General features: G+C 48.6%; 1 protein-coding gene across 1 annotated transcript; it reads right to left on the bottom strand.

Annotated features, from left to right (window-relative positions):
* Nucleotides 1-8,593: 8,593 nt before the first annotated feature.
* Nucleotides 8,594-15,658, bottom strand: LOC140247728 (leukocyte elastase inhibitor-like). Its single transcript, XM_072327606.1, has 7 exons — nucleotides 15,163-15,658; nucleotides 14,861-15,036; nucleotides 12,983-13,120; nucleotides 12,415-12,532; nucleotides 11,262-11,404; nucleotides 10,526-10,693; nucleotides 8,594-10,164 (listed from the first exon to the last, which is right to left on the bottom strand). The coding sequence occupies exons 2-7, from the start codon at nucleotides 15,026-15,028 to the stop codon at nucleotides 9,763-9,765; spliced, it is 1,137 nt and encodes a 378-aa protein (XP_072183707.1). The 5' UTR covers nucleotides 15,029-15,036; nucleotides 15,163-15,658; the 3' UTR covers nucleotides 8,594-9,762.
* Between the last annotated feature and the right edge of the window lie 393 nt (nucleotides 15,659-16,051).

Genomic DNA, 16,051 nt, shown 5'->3' with positions numbered 1-16,051 from the left:
GTTGGCTGGTTGCATCAAAGGGTGCACTACTTACACAAACTGGAGGGAAGAACTCATTGAGAGCAGCACTACAGTGAAGGTCTTGGGGGTCCTGGTGGATGAGAAGATGGACATGAGCCAGCAGCATGCGCTTACAGCCTGGAAGGCCAACTGTGTTCTGGGCTGCGTTAAAAGAGGAGTGACCAGCAGGGAGATGGAGATGATTGTCCCCCTCTACTCAGCTCTTCTGAGGCTTCACTGGAGTACTGTGTCCAGGCCTGGGCGCCCCAGTACATGAAATACATAGATCTCTTGGAGTGGGTTTAGAGAAGGGCTGCTAAGATGGTCAGAGGGCTGGAGCACCTCTCCTCTGAGGAAAGGTTGAGGGAACTGGGCTTGTTTACCTTGGGAAAGAGAAGGCTCCAGGGAGACCTCATTATGGCCTTCCAGTACTTGAAGGGAGCATATGAACAGGAGGGAGAATGGCTGCTTATGAGGGTTGATAGTGATAGGACAAGGGGGAATGGTCTTGAACTGAGACAGTGGAGGTTTAGGTTGGATGTTAGGAGGAAGTTTTTCACACTGATTGTGGTGGCACAATGGAACAGGTTGCCCAAGGAGGCTGTGGATGCCCCATCCCTGGAGGCATTCAAGGCCAGGCTGGATGTGGCTCTGGGCAGCCTGGTCTGGTGGTTGGCAACAGTGCACATAGCAGGGGGGGTGGTGAAACTGGATGATCATTGTGGTCTTTTTCAACCCAGGCCATTCTGTGATCCTATGATTTTGAAGTTGCATCACTTCCAATATTTAGTGTAACATTCTTGTAAATGCTTTTGGAAAGGAGATTCCAGACAGTGAAGTACCCTTCTATATTTTGAGTTGTGTTTTAGCATAAACTTTGGATTGAAAAGCTGAGCCACGCAAATTGAATGCCTGCTCTTACAATAGAAAAATTGGCTTCTTGCTCCTACTCAAGACATACGAGGGAGTGTCACACCTGCATGGTATGCTGGAACCTCTCTGAGGCTGGGGACAAGCCTCGCTCCTCACAGCAAGCCCCACAATCCTACAAACTCAGCACCAGGCTGAGGAAGAACTGAGCAGTTGGGACAGGGACAGTTGGCACATCCCGGGGCTGCAGGCACACAAGGTGATCAAGGGCAGGTCTCCCTGGCGCTGGGAGCCTATCGCTGTGCCCAGCGCTCCAGCTGCGGCCTCCCCAGAGCTGAGCAGAGGGGCAGCATCTCTGCACACTGGCACCTCATGCAACCCAGGACAGCAGTCAGGTTTGCGGGCAGCGCTCCTTGCCGGCTGAGCCGAGTGTCCGGCAGGATTCCTGGGTCCTGTCCAGCTGGGTGGCCTCAGCTGCGGTGTGGCCTGGAGGTGTTACAACACAGGTGCAGAAATTTGCCCTTCCCCGCACTGCTCCTGATGATGGGATTATTGGAGTAAGGTGTGCTCCATCCCTGACCATTACTGGGCCCTCACGTGTTTTCTTAATGCTGTTCTGAGTGCTGATCTATGGTGCTGGAAATAAGCTGCATTTCTGTGCCCTCCCCCAGAACTTAAAAACAGAGAAAGCAGCATGGGTAGGGACAGCAATGCCAACAGACGTATAAATAACACAGAGACTCTTTCTTCTTATTTGTAACCAATGTTTATTAGTTATTATAAGCAGCAGGCTGAGAGGTAGATGTTGTGCTCCCAGCCCGCCGGAGCCGTGCTGTGACGGCAGTGCGGTGCTGGCCTAGCGCCGCCGCCGGGGCCGTCTTTTGGGAGGCGGGGATGAGTCCTGGGGGCTGCTGCGGGCCTTCCTCTTCGGGGGGCGCCGGGGCCCCCCAGACGAGCGGTCCCTGCCCTGGGAAGAGGGGCCCGCTGCCGCCGCCTGCCCTGGCTCCGTGCTGGGCCCTGCGGGGCTGGTGGAGCGGCCTGGGCCCGAGGCAGAAGACAACTGATGGGAGGTGCTGGTGTTAGAGCTGGCTGCAGGGCTGTCCTCCCTCCTTCCAGCAGCATGGCTGACTTGGTAGTCCTGCTGATGGCGGATTGTGGGACCATACAGAGCTGCTGCAGTGCTGATGAGCCTTCTTACAAAGGGCAGCACGTCGCCGCTGGTCATCAGCTGCAGCGCCTGCACCAAGGCCTCCTGGTCCAGCCCGTGCTGGCACAGGAAGTTCACAGTGGTGCACTGTCCCACGTAGACTTCCCACCAGTCATCGCTGGACGTCTCCTGGATCTCCTCCTGCAGCCACTGTAGCAGGGGTCCAAGGTCTTCCGGGTGGTCTTGGAAGAAGGCAGCCCAGACCTCGGCTGGGAAGTTGTGCTCAGGTGGGATGAGCACCGGCTCTGCAGGCCCCTGCTCGTCCTGCAGGCCATGATCCGAGTGCGCTGCGGGCTGCGGGACAGCACACTCGAGGTAATCCTGGTCCGACCTCACCGAGTATCGGATGGTATCAATTTTGTGCCCACATACGGCACAACTCGGCTTCTTGCTTGCCCACCAGATGGCACAGCCGTAGCACAGCTGGTGCTGGCAGGGGGTCACGTAGGTGACATCCTCCCGAACTTGCCCGCAGATGGGGCAGGTCCAGTTGGATGGCACGTCCATGGCCCTGGGCTGTGCGGTGGGCTGGGGAGAGCTGAGGTCGGGAAGCTGCTCCCCTCACAGGTGCTGCAGCAGGCAGAAGGTGTTACGAACTGCAAGAGAGAGAAGGCCCCGGTCACTCACTGCCCTGGTCTCTCTTCATCAAACCCTCCCTGTCCCTATTCCCCTCCTGCCTCTGTAGGAAGTGGACAATACGCTTTACAGGCATAGGCCAACCTGGGGAGGGTCCCTCAAGAAGCACCCCCAGCTGCTGGCATGAGGCATTGCCACGCTGCCCACCTGCTCTGCTGCACGCTCCTCTCCTTGATGCCCCGGCTGCCTGCTGCCAGCAGGGTCGGGGTACAGCTCAAATAGCTCTGAAACAGCGTCTGAGAGCTGCACAAGCAGCACCCAGAGCACGTTCCAGCTCCGAATTTCGCCCTGTCCACACTCCAGTCCTCGCACACACGCTCGGTTGGAGGCCAGGCACGAACTGCTGGGCTGGGCTGCTGCGCCCGCATTAGAGCAGCGTGGGCCAAGCAGTCACAATCCATCGCACGGAGATGTCACAGACCAGGGCTTGGCCGTGTTGCCAGGCCTTCCCTTCACTGGGGGACATCACCACCCGTCCCACAGTGATACCATCATTCATTGCTTGGTCATCACCATGCGCCGGCCTCCCCTGCTGCACATGTGCCAGCAGCACTGCAGCCCCAGCACTGAGCTTTCCCCAGCGTTGCTGCCTGCTCCATTCCCCCAACTTTTCCGGACCAAGCTCCTGGAGAGGAGTTGTGCAGAGAAGGACCTGTGTGTCCTGGTGGGCAACAGGTTGGCCATGAGCCAGCAGCGTGCCCTTGTTGCCCAGAGTGTCAATGGGATCCTAGAGTGTATTAAAAAGAGTGCAGCCAGCAGGTCAAGGCAGGTGATCCTCCCCCTCTACTCTGCCCTGGTGAGGTCACATTCAGAATACTGTGTCCAGTTAAGCATTTTCATGTTGATAAAAGATTGGGAGTTACTAGAGGGACGGTCCAGTAGGTGGCCACAAAGATGATCAGAAACCTGGAGCATCCTTATGAGCAAAGGCTGAGAAACCTGGGACTCTTCATCCTAGAGGAGACTGATGGGATCTTAACACAATAAATATTTAAAGGATGTGTATCAATTTGGTAAGGTCAGCCTCATTTCAATGGTGCCCAGGGACGGAGCAAGGGGAATTGAACACAAATTAGGACATAGGACTTTCCATCTGATCACAAAAAATACTTGCAGGATGACAGAGCACTGGAACAGGCTGCCCAGAGCAGCTGTGGAGTTTCCTTCTCTGGAGACATTCAAAACATACCTGGATTCTTTCCCATGCAACTTACAACAGGGAACTGCTTTAGCAGCTGGTTGGATTGGGCAGTTCCCAGAGGCTACATCCAACCTCCATAATTCTCTGACACTGTTAATATAACTACTGCAATTAATTTAAGGCTGCACAAATGAAAAGGTGTAAATGAAAACAGGAATTGGCTTTTCGTAATTCTTTATCATATTGAACCTGTCTAGCTCGTGGCACCAACTAAAGACAAGTTCCTATATGTGTTCAATGAAGTTCCCATACAAATCCTTACTTCTTAACAATGCATAGCTCAGTCTGAAAGTAATGCTTCCTACTCATTTCCATGGAAATTGCAATAGATACAAACAGCACAGTAACACTCAGAGAGCAAATTCTCAGCTAAGAAACACCATTTTTTACCATAAGTCAGCCTTCTGCTGGAGGAGGTTGAATAGTGTAGGTTGCACTGGAAAGGGTAAGCAAACACCCTGATGTGAGCACGTGGTACAAAAAGCAAGCTCGGCATAGAGGCTGTTACTACTTTGTACTACATCCAGAACAAGCAAAAAAGCATCACTCCACATTTCAGAAAGTGTAAACAGTTCCTGGAAGATGGATTACTGAAAAGAGAGAAAACACGCATAGTATAAACATGCAGATTTACTTCCCCCAAAGTACCACAATTACAAACAAAAATCATGGAGTGACAGAGGGTGATGGAGGCCCAGGATGGTGCATCTGCATTTTTGCCTCTGCTCACCTCCTACATGTCTAGAAAATGCACAGACAAACTCACAAAGGCAGATGCAGTCCCAAACCAATCACTGTGAGAAAAGCAGGAACTTATCAGAGGATGGAGAGCACACAGAAGTGTAAAGAATTGAACTCAAACTGAGCAACAACAAACAGGCATTTGATCCACTTAGGCTTTAGTTCCATGTTTTTTTACAAATGAGAACACCCTTGTATGACTACTATCAGACTGGGAGTCTCAGAAAAAAAAGGTACCAACAGAAGTAACCCCTGGTCCAGAAAAGTTGGGAGAATGGAGCAGGCAGCAACGCTGGGGAAAGCTCAGTGCTGGGGCTGCAGTGCTGCTGGCACACGTGTAGAAGGGGAGGCCGGCGCATGGTGATGACCAAGCAATGAATGATGGTATCACTGTGGGACGGGTGGTGATGTCCCCCAGTGAAGGTGAGGCCTGGCAACACGGCCAAGCCCTGGTCTGTGACATCTCCGTGCAATGGATTGTGACTGCTTGGCCCACACTGCTCTAATGCGGGCGCAGCAGCCCAGCCCAGCAGTTCGTGCCTGGCCTCCAACCGAGCAAGTGTGCGAGGACTGGAGTGTGGACAGGGCGAAACTCGGAGCTGGAACGTGCTCTGGGTGCTGCTTGCGCAGCTCTCAGACGCTGTTTCAGAGCTATTGGAGCTGTACCCTGACCCTGCTGGCAGCAGGCAGCCGGGACATCAAGGAGAGGAGCGTGCAGCAGAGCAGGTGGGCAGCATGGCAATGCCTCACGCTGGCAGCTGGGGGTGCTTCTTGAGGGACCATCCCCGTTTGCCCATGGGGTCTCTTGTTCACTTCCTACACAGGCAGGAGGGAAAAAGGGGCAGGGAGGGTTTGCTGATGAGAGATCAGGGCAGTGAGTGACCGGGGCCTCTCTCTCTCTCTTGCAGTTCGTAACACCTTCTGCCTGCTGCAGCACCTGTGAGGGGAGCAGCTTCCCGACCTCAGCTCTCCCCAGCCCACCGCACAGCCCAGGGCCATGGACGTGCCATCCAACTGGACCTGCCCCATCTGCGGGCAAATTCGGGAGGATGTCACCTACGTGACCCCCTGCCAGCACCAGCTGTGCTACGGCTGTGCCATCTGGTGGGCAAGCAAGAAGCCGAGTTGTGCCGTATGTGGGCACAAAGTTGACACCATCCGATACTCGGTGAGGTCGGACCAGGATTACCTCGAGTGTGCTGTCCCGCAGCCCGCAGCGCACTCGGATCACGGCCTGCAGGACGAGCAGGGGCCTGCAGAGCCGGTGCTCATCCCACCTGAGCACAACTTCCCAGCCGAGGTCTGGGCTGCCTTTTTCCAAGACCACCCGGAAGACCTCGGACCCCTGCTACAGTGGCTGCAGGAGGAGATCCAGGAGACGTCCAGCGATGACTGGTGGGAAGTCTACGTGGGACAGTGCACCACTGTGAACTTCCTGTGCCAGCACGGGCTGGACCAGGAGGCCTTGGTGCGGGCGCTGCAGCTGATGACCAGCGGCGACGTGCTGCCCTTTGTAAGAAGGCTTATCAGCACTGCAGCAGCTCTGTATGGTCCCACAATCCGCCATCAGCAGGACCACCAAGTCAGCCATGCTGCTGGAAGGAGGGAGGACAGCCCTGCAGCCAGCTCCAACACCAGCACCTCCCATCAGGAGCCTCCTGCCTCGGGCCCAGGCCGCTCCACCAGCCCCGCAGGGCCCAGCACGGAGCCAGGGCAGGCGGTAGCAGTGGGCCCCTCGTCCCAGAGCAGGGACCGCTCGTCTGGGGGGCCCCGGCGCCCCCCAAAGAGGAAGGCCCGCAGCAGCCCCCAGGACTCATCCCCGCCTCCCAAAAGACGGCCCCGGCGGCGGCGCTAGGCCGGCACCACACTGCCGTCACAGCGCAGCTCCGGCAGGCTGGGAGCACAACATCTATCTCTCAGCCTGCTGCTTATAATTCTTAATAAACATTGGTTACAACTAAGAAGAAAGAGTCTCTGTGTTATTGATAAGTCTGTTGGCATTGCTGTCCCTACCCATGCTGCTTTCTCAGTTTTTAAGTTCTGGGGGAGGGCACAGAAATGCAGCTTTATTTCCAGCACCATAGATCAGCACTCAGAACAGCATTAAGAAAACACGTGAGGGCCCAGTAATGGTCAGGGATGGAGCACACCTTACTCCAATAATCCCATCATCAGGAGCAGTGCGGGGAAGGGCAAATTTCTGCACCTGTGTTGTAACACCTCCAGACCACACCGCAGCCGGGGCCACCCAGCTGGACAGGACCCAGGAGTCCTGCCGGACACTCGGCTCAGCCGGCAAGGAGCGCTGCCCGCAAACCTGACTGCTGTCCTGGGCTGCATGAGGTGCCAGCGTGCTGCCAGCGTGCAAAGGGCAGAGATGCTGCCCCTCTGTTCAGCTCTGGGGAGGCCACAGCTGGAGCACTGGGCACAGCGATAGGCTCCCAGCGCCAGGGAGACCTGCCCTTGATCACCTTGTGTGCCTGCAGCCCTGGGATGTTCTAACTATCCCTGTCCCAACTGCCCAGGTCTTTCTCAGCCTGGTGCTGTTTGGAGGGGAGCGGGGCTTGCTGTGAGAAGCAGAGCCCTATCCTCTATCGTGTACTCGCACATGCAGTTATTCCTCCTCACTTACAGGACTCTGCCCCTGTCCTTGACAAACCTCATCAGTTTGCTGTCTGCCCAGCTCCGTAATCTGCCCAGGTCTTGTTGAATGGCCTTCTAGTGTATCACCAGCCACACCTCACAGCTTTGTATCATCAGTGAACTTGCCAAGGGTGCATTCTATCTATTCATCCATGTCATCAATACTCCTGTCCAGTCAGAACATATTGAAAAATGAAGACATGTGTCCTGCCTCTAGGACACTTGAGATTTTTCATCCGGCTTATGTACTTCACTAGATTTGTGGTCACATGCATATTATTATGTAAAAAGATTCAACAGTGAAAAGCTTACTAAACATGCTCTGAGTTAACTCACTGTATAAGTTTATCGCTAAGATAAGGGGATGCAAAACCCAGACATAGCCGTCCTACTTATCTATGATATTACTATGATATTTACTTTGTAGGAAGAGCAATTCAATTGTATGATTCAGATAGATAGCAGCCAAATGGCAGAGTATGGGTTGGTGGTGTTTCTTTTTTAACACTAATATGTCTGCCTTACTAATCACATCTCAGTGAGTGTATATTGCTCCGTATCTTGGATTGTTATAAAGTATGGTCTGCTGCTTGGGTACAAACTAAATGCAGCCTTTGAAACTGGGGCTCCAATAATACAGAAACACGTACCGATATGCCAGCTCACTGACTGACTCATTAAGTGTAAGCTGTTACTCAGTCCTTGTTCCCTGTGCTAGCAGATGGAGCCGTTACACTGCAGGGGCAGCTCATGATTCGCTGTAGTGGAAATGCTGTCATTGCTTGAGCCAGTGATTGAGCACTTGGTGGGAAGGCAGTGCCAGCCCAGGGGAGCTCAGGTGCAAGCAATGCTGTTGAATTACCAGAAGGGGTGGATCCAGGATGCATCCTTTCCCAGACCTCATTTAAGGTATCTTATCTGGAGATCCCTATCTGTCTGAAGATGTTGTTGGCCTTCTGAAGGTAAGCAGCTTTCTCTCTCCACCCTCCCTCCCTCCTTCCCTTATTTTTGCATGTGCTGTTGTTGTGTCTGTTTGGATCCTTGCTCATTGCAGCCTGGGATCTTGATGTTCTGTTGTCTTGTTGAGCTTTCCATTGTGTTACGTTCACATAATAATCCCTTCCCCAGAGACAAGGTTGGTTTTAGTTGTGTCCACCTGCTATGAACAGGCCAAGGACTTCATATGTCTGATCATGTGTACTGGGTCAGTGGCTTTATTTGGAGCTACCCTTCTAGTCACAGCAACAGTTACTTTTGTGCTCTGAAATATAAAATCACATGCAGAGTTTTCTGTTTGGAATATGAGTTGAAGATAATTTTATTTTATTTGGTGCTTATTGAAAAAAAATTGCTATGCAGTTTACAATTGCATCAATGATTGTGCCATACTTAGAACTGAGACTGTACAGATAAACACAAGGAACAGTACCCAGAATATACACAACACAGAGAAGTAACATTCAGAAATATCAGAATATTAACAGTATGTAATGGCTTTCAGGCTTAAGGTGGTCATATAATGTAAGGAGCTGCATATAAACAGGTAGTGGACATCAGAGCTCAACAGATGTTGAATTTCGTACCTAAAGAAACGCCAGTGTTTGTTGCAGGTTATAGGCAGTCATCTTCAGGGAAGCTGAGGCTTTTTTTGAGGCTCATTTAGGATCTAGCCATAAGCTATTCCCTATTGCAAACACCTGAACTGGCACAAGTGTTCATGCTTTCCCATAACTAAAATGGCCCCAATTCCGTCTTTGAAAAATCATTAGCCATATCACCTGAAGACATTAGTTTGTCTTCTTCCCCATCTAAAAGTTGGATTGTAAGTTTCCTGGCTAAGGTCCGGAAGGGGTTACTTTTGTTTCAATAGTTTAATCCTTTGTCTATTAATAGCTGTCTCCAAACAAATGTTATCTGACCTTCTATTCCGTGACAGAACTGGGTAAACTCAGCTGTTTTGGAGGAAGTCTCTTGGTTCCTAAAAGTATTAATATATGCTTATTTATTTTGATATTAGTGAATATTTGAAGAGTGAGACTTTATGGAAGAAACAGCTTTCCAACTGCAGCCTAGTTCACACATATATGAAATGACTAGATTGTACTGTAACGGGGGTTGTCTGCCTTAACTGTAAATGCAGATAAATCCATACAGAGAGAGAGGGTGGAAGTTCAGTTTTCTTCCACCAATATGTGTATTCCTAATCTGGTTTCAAAAGAAGAATTCTTCTGCCTGCTGTTAAGATTTTGTTGTTGTTATTTCCTAGTAACTCTGAATCTCTAGGGGGGAAAAGAAAAGTTACTAATCCATTTTCTTTCATTGTATTAATGTGAAATGCAGAATCATAGTGACAGTTACTGAGAACTCAAGGCAGGAACCATAGCTTTCTATATCAACATAGAACTTACAAGCAAAGCATTTGCTGATTGCGGCAGAACCTGCTCTGCAAATGATGAGTTATTTTTCATGGAGAAGCATATCTGCCCAAGAAAAGCATGCTCCGTGTTGGGTTGTGGCGAATAAAGAAAAGGAAAGGATGGTCAGCATTGAAATCCTCTTCTATAGCCATGCAAAGCATCACAATGCCAGCAGTAGCAGCTGCAGCTTCTGTGCCTTCCTCGTTCACTTCTACAAAAGCCTTGTGGACAATTTTAGAGAGGAAAAGGTCACGTGCACCTGACATTCCTGACAAGTCAGCCTTGGCACTGTCAAATATGTCCAACAAGCCCATAGCCGATAAATCTGATCTAAGATCATAGCTTTCTTCTAGCTTAAATTTAGGCAAATGCACACGGACATCAGCGGAATATAGATGCTCTGGACACGTCCACTCATGGAGCTTCTCTAAGGTGAGCTGCTTCTCCAGCTAGAATTAAAAACACAGAAAGCATTACGTGTCATCAGAATAGAGGTGTATTACTTTCAGTAACATTTAGAGAGTTGTATAGAATGCCATACAACTACAAGTATACAAAAGTGACTATCCTGGTTTTGGTAGCTCCATACAGATTTAATGAATGCTGTTAAATTTAAGTGAAGTCACCACAGTTTTCAGCTGACGGAGTAAAACAGCTGTTTGCTATATAGGCAATACAGAAACATGCACTGAGAGCTAAAACCAATCATTCTTCCTGTTATGGTACTCTAGGAACACAGGTTCATTAAGGCTTCAGTTATGAGGGATTGAATGTATCTGTTAAATAAGTGCATTAGCTTAGATGGGTCACCTGCTGCAGTCCAGTGGAGTCATCTTCAATATCATCAGGCAACAGGATGATCATGCTAAATTCCCCTTCATCGTAGGGCAGCTCCAAAACACGGGTTTTCATGTCTGAGATGTACCCAAAACGAAACTTCTTCTTCTGATACATCATTTTCACTGTCTTTCTTTCATTCTGAGTAGTTAAAAGGTACAGAAGATGTCAAAATACCTATTTAAAGGACTGATGGTAAATGTAAGAACTGTGTTCTTGCAGAAACCCCTACTGCTCTGTATCAGGTGATTAGAAAACTGCCTCCATCAGATTACTGACTGGCAGCTTAATAATGGATCTTTCTAAAGACAGAATGAAATATTAAAGCTCATTCTTCCTAGTCTTTTATAGCACAGTCTCTGTGGAGACTGAAACAGGATTTGAGTTGCTGTACCTTTATATTTCTCTGACAGCAGCAATAACCAGTGTTAGGAACCAAAGATCAGCCCTGTTCAGTGTCAATCAGATGACTGAATATGTAACTTGTAGAGCTGTTCCACAAAATGTAGAACAAGAGAAATGGGGCTCAAACGAAATGTGCAGTCATCTTAATACAGTTCATACCCGCCTAAGGGCAGAAACGCAGCCAGGCACAGTCAGGGTCCAAGGCTGTATGTTAGGATCGCCTCTGATGCATATATATAAAATATATATACATATATAAAACCTTTTTTGTTTGGTATATACTAGCAAAATGTATCTGTTGTACCTTATTCAATCGAAATGGCATGTCAGCAGTGTTGGCTTCTTCAAATTTCTCTGCCCAGTTCCCTTTGAAATAAATAGCGTTGACCAGTACCAGCTTGGTCATGCTATTAACTGAGCCTTCAGAGAGCACATCAGGGATTTTACCTTCAGAGGGCATGGGAGGAAAAGAAAAAGGAGGTCACAACAAAACCTTATAATATGTTGATTGCATGTGAATTATCCCCAAAAATACTGATACCACAGAAATATGAAGTTCTAGTCCATTCTTCTGATGAAAATGTGTTTTGTTTTTTTCCAGTACCTGTTGCTTTATTTCATCTTACTTGTTAACAGTACCTGCTATGACAATTTTTGATATACAGGAACTTGTTGGGAATGTGATATTTGTAGCTACGACTATCACAGATGACTTGTCATCTCCAGTGATTTGAATCTAGCTACCCAGATAAAAGGGACGCAGGACAGCCCAAGCTGCAGCACATCACTTCAGGGTGGCATCTCCCTGCCGCTCCTGCAGCCAGCTATGCAAACAAAAAATACTAGAAAATACCCAGGTTTAGGATTATTGGATTAAGAAACATATAAAACATAGACCAGGCTGTCATTTTAGGTCAAATTTAGACAGACAAGGTCTCCAATTCATGAGTATAAATCTATTCCTGTGTGCCTAGCCTGTACGGGTTGGCCTGAACACAAGCAATGGGTTTAAACATGAGGGGGAATGACTGTTTACATGGGTTGATAGTGATAGGACAAGGGGGAATGGTTTTAAACTCAGACAGGGGAGGTTTAGGTTGGATATTAGAAGGAAGTTTTTCACACAGAGGGTGGTGACAGACTAGGACAGGTTGCCCAAGGAGGTTGTGGATGCCCCATCCCTGGAGGCATTCAAGGCCAGGCTGGATGTGGCTCTGAGCAGCCTGGTCTGGTGGTTGATGACCCTGCACATAGCAGGGGGGCTGAAACTAGATGAACATTGTGGTCCTTTTTAACCCAGGTCATTCTACAATTTATGTAGTGTTGAAATGTCTTGCTTGGGTATTCTCTGGTTCTGTCCACCAATCATTTGACAGAAATTGACAGAAACAGAGGCTGTTCCTGCTTCTAAAATATGCAAACACTGCCAGTTACTTCATTAAAGAAAAATAGCTCACCTTCAGTTTTCTCTTCTACCCACTGGTTAATTTCCTTTCGGGCTTCACCACAAGCCTGAAGAAAATCAACTGCAGCCAAATCAGCTCCATATAACTTCTGAGTATTAGTCAGGAAGTCCTAGATTTTGGAACATTAAGAACAGCCGTCACTGCACACAGATAAGAAAACATCTTTACACTGTAGATAACAAATGAAACAGATTATCGCTATCACCTGCTCTGAGGTGGGGCTCTAGCAGTGCATTGTCTGTTTGGGTGGTAGGGTTTTTTGCTGTTTCTCTTTGAAACACCTATAAGTAAGCCTAGCTGTACATCTGCCACGTACGCATCTGAGGCAGTGCTTACTGCAGGTGCTCCAGCACTTCTCTGTCATTCTTTTGAAGCAGTCTCAAACATGTCTAAGAAAATGAAAACTCCCAGGAAGATCTGGGGAGGAGTAAAAACAGCAGTACCTTGCTAATGTGGTATTTTTGCTACGGGGCACATTCTGGAGACAGGAGAGCAACAAATGAAGTTTCGAAGCCTCCCCCCAGGTTCCACCATGCGGCTATGTTCTGTGTACCCATACCTGCAGAAAGCTGTAGGACTTCTCTCCAAAAAGCCTATTGGCAATCCGTAGGAGACAGGAAGAATCCCTTCTGTTTATGTCTGTGGTCAGAGCCTGGAATCTTGAGTGTAGATTTTCAACTTCATCAAAATGCAATGTCTGAAATGAAAGAGATGAGCCAACTGCTGCTAGCGCTGTACTTAAAGAACATGCAGCATATCTATACGGTGCCTTTGGTAGTTAAGTTGAAAAAAGATAGTAGAAAAAAGCTGGAAGATGTAAACCTCAAAGAACAAGTGAAACTGTCCCTTAGTGTTGTGCCAGCCATGTCACTTGTATTAAGTTCCTGCTTTACATTTAGCCACAGCTGAAGCTGTTGATTGTGATCCAGACTCTTACTTGAAGCGCTGTCAGTGCGTTTCTCCTCCATGGACCACTGAGCTTGTCTGAGCACTTGGGGAAGATGAGGTATTAAGAGAACTTGAGAGCTATAATCGTTTGGTGGTCTTATGAAAATATAAGTGCTTTCATAGACAACTATCAATTTAAACGCATTACAGAAGATTACTGTGCTTTCTATCTCCAACTCCCCTATGCTCCTCTTGTATTATTTCTGCTCTCAGTAGACTCTTCCTGGGTGGGGCTGACATTTGAGTTATAAGGAATATATGTTCAAAGTCTGTTTCTACAAGCAGTGATTCAGTTTTATTGTCTTTTTACTAAGAACAGCAGCAGTTAATGGTCTAAGCAAGTTCTTCCTAAAGTTCGGAATACAAAGGTGAACTTATTCATAGGGACTACAGTGATAGTTCTTACTTCCTTCCCTTTGCACTAGCAGGTGTTTGCCTTGCAAAAAGAAAAGAGGCAGGGTCCCTTTTTAAACAGGAGTCTGAGAGGAAGTTGGCACACTGCTACCTATGCTAAGAATCTGCAGTCTGCAACTGCTGTTGTGAAACCACCAGCTCTATAAGGCTAACCTTACATACAGAAACTACTTACTCCAGCTTTCAACCAGGCTGGGGAGTGTGAAAGGATTGATGGTCCACAACAGAGCCCCCAGTAAAGGAGCCACACCATTTTCTTTTAACCTCTGTTGCTCAACCTAAGGATACCATGAGGATGGACATGTGAGTTCTGCTCCTCAGAAATACTGGGTGCTTGGCTGCTACAACACTGGGCCTTGGGTAACATCATCGTGTATGATAATAGTTGTCACACTTAAAATATAGAGCTGTATCATTCTATTTTTTTACTTATAAGATACTTAGCATCATTATGCATGCCATTACTAAATATATGTTGCAAAACAATAGTTCTTTGTGGAAAAGGCTCATAGAATCATAGAATGGGTTGGGCTGGAATGCAACTTAAAGCCCACCCAGTTCCACCGCCCTGATGTGGGCAGGGCTGACACCCACTATCTCTGTCCTCCCAGGGCTCCAACCAATCTGGTCTTGAACACCACCACAGATGGGGCACCCACAGCCTCTCTGGGCAGCTGTGCCACTGCATCACCACTTTCCAAGTGAAAATTTCCCAAATATCTCACCTAAATCTTCCCTCTTCTTGCTTTAAACTGTTCCCCCTTGTCCTATCGCAAACTCTGGTAAAGACTTGCTGCTGGAAATGCTAATCAATTTAAATTAAGACTGCTAAATCAATGACATTAGTTTCCAAATATGTCAATTAACCCAAATGAAGTGAGAGGAAAAGAGCTGTTAGTGCACACAAGAGGAGGGCTGTGGGGCATAGCAGCCAGGTGGCAGCAGTAGGGAAGAGTCAGCAAGAGTGACAGAAACCTCACCCCAAATCATCACAAATAATGCTCTGCTCTCATTGTCCCATCTCTAAAACTTAATGACTTTTAATTTTAATAAAACAAGAGAAAATGCTGCTGACCTTCAGGACCTGTGCCTCTGTATTGCCTCTGGACCCGAGAAGGACCATGGCCAGAGCAGCAGAAATACTGAGGGGAGAGAAGAAGACGTTTCCCGATGGGGTGGTTTCATTCACCCTTCTGAAGAGCTCGAGTGCAAACCTGCCGTTGGCGTTGCTCAGGCTCTCCATGGCTGCAGCTGAAAAATAAAGGTTTCAATGAAGGCTTCTGGAAAGCACTCCTCAACGCCCCAGTGCAAGTTCCAAGGGCTGGATTCATCTCAGGCTGCAAAAAGCAGAGGCACAACAAGCATGCATGCACTTACCTCCTGTGATGCTTTGCAGCTGCTGGGGAAGACCAAACCAGCAGGAGAGAACTCAGCAGTAAGATGGGGTTAAGGCCACTGGGAGCTGTGAGGTGTCTGGGAGTGGGGTGAAAGGTGCAGCGCTGGGGCGGGCAGATGGTTACGCAAAGGCTGGCGACAGGCAATGTTGTAAAATCTTCCTGCTTGTGCAGCTGGGATCCCTCCTTTTTGTTTGCACTAGGATTTGTAGATAGGGCTGCCTCTAGCTTCTCCCTTCTCGAGGCTTTGCTTTACGGCAGATGTTAACGCAGTTACTTTTTTTTTCTGTTTAGAAAAGCAACATGGAGCGTACTTTTGCTTTCACTTACAGCGTAGCACCACTAATGCACTCCAGCAGCAGCCTCTACAGGAAGGAAGAAGTAGAAAGTATTCTACTTTTCACCCTGCTGCCACCCCGTTCCCAGACAAGGCACCGGGAGCAGAGGCTGCCCACTTCCCTCCACCCACTCTCAGCCCTGACTGAGCATTGGTCTGACAGGCAGCGTATTGGCAGCTTCCCCACCCCAAATGGTGACTATTCACTGCATCTGAGGCATGGCACACTCCCTGATCTGCGCATGTGGCCAAGGAGCTGTATCCACAGCAGCAGTATCCCACTTGGAAACAAGCACTTAGCTTGTTCAGCCTGGAGAAGCCTCCAGGGAGACCAGGTTGTGGCCTTCCAGTACGTAAAGGCAGCTCGTAAATAAGGAGGGTGATTTTTTTCTGTGGCCTAATGGTGACAGAATAAGAGGGAATGGTTTTAAAATAAATGAGAAGAACTTTAATTAGATGTCAGGGGGATCTTTTTCACTTGGAGGTTGGTGATGTACTTGCACAGCTGCCCAGAGAAGCTGTGGGTGCCCCATCC

This window comes from Excalfactoria chinensis, chromosome 2, assembly GCF_039878825.1.
Source record: "Excalfactoria chinensis isolate bCotChi1 chromosome 2, bCotChi1.hap2, whole genome shotgun sequence".
Classification (NCBI taxonomy): Eukaryota; Metazoa; Chordata; class Aves; order Galliformes; family Phasianidae; genus Excalfactoria; species Excalfactoria chinensis.
This window is presented reverse-complemented; position numbering and strand designations above follow the sequence as displayed.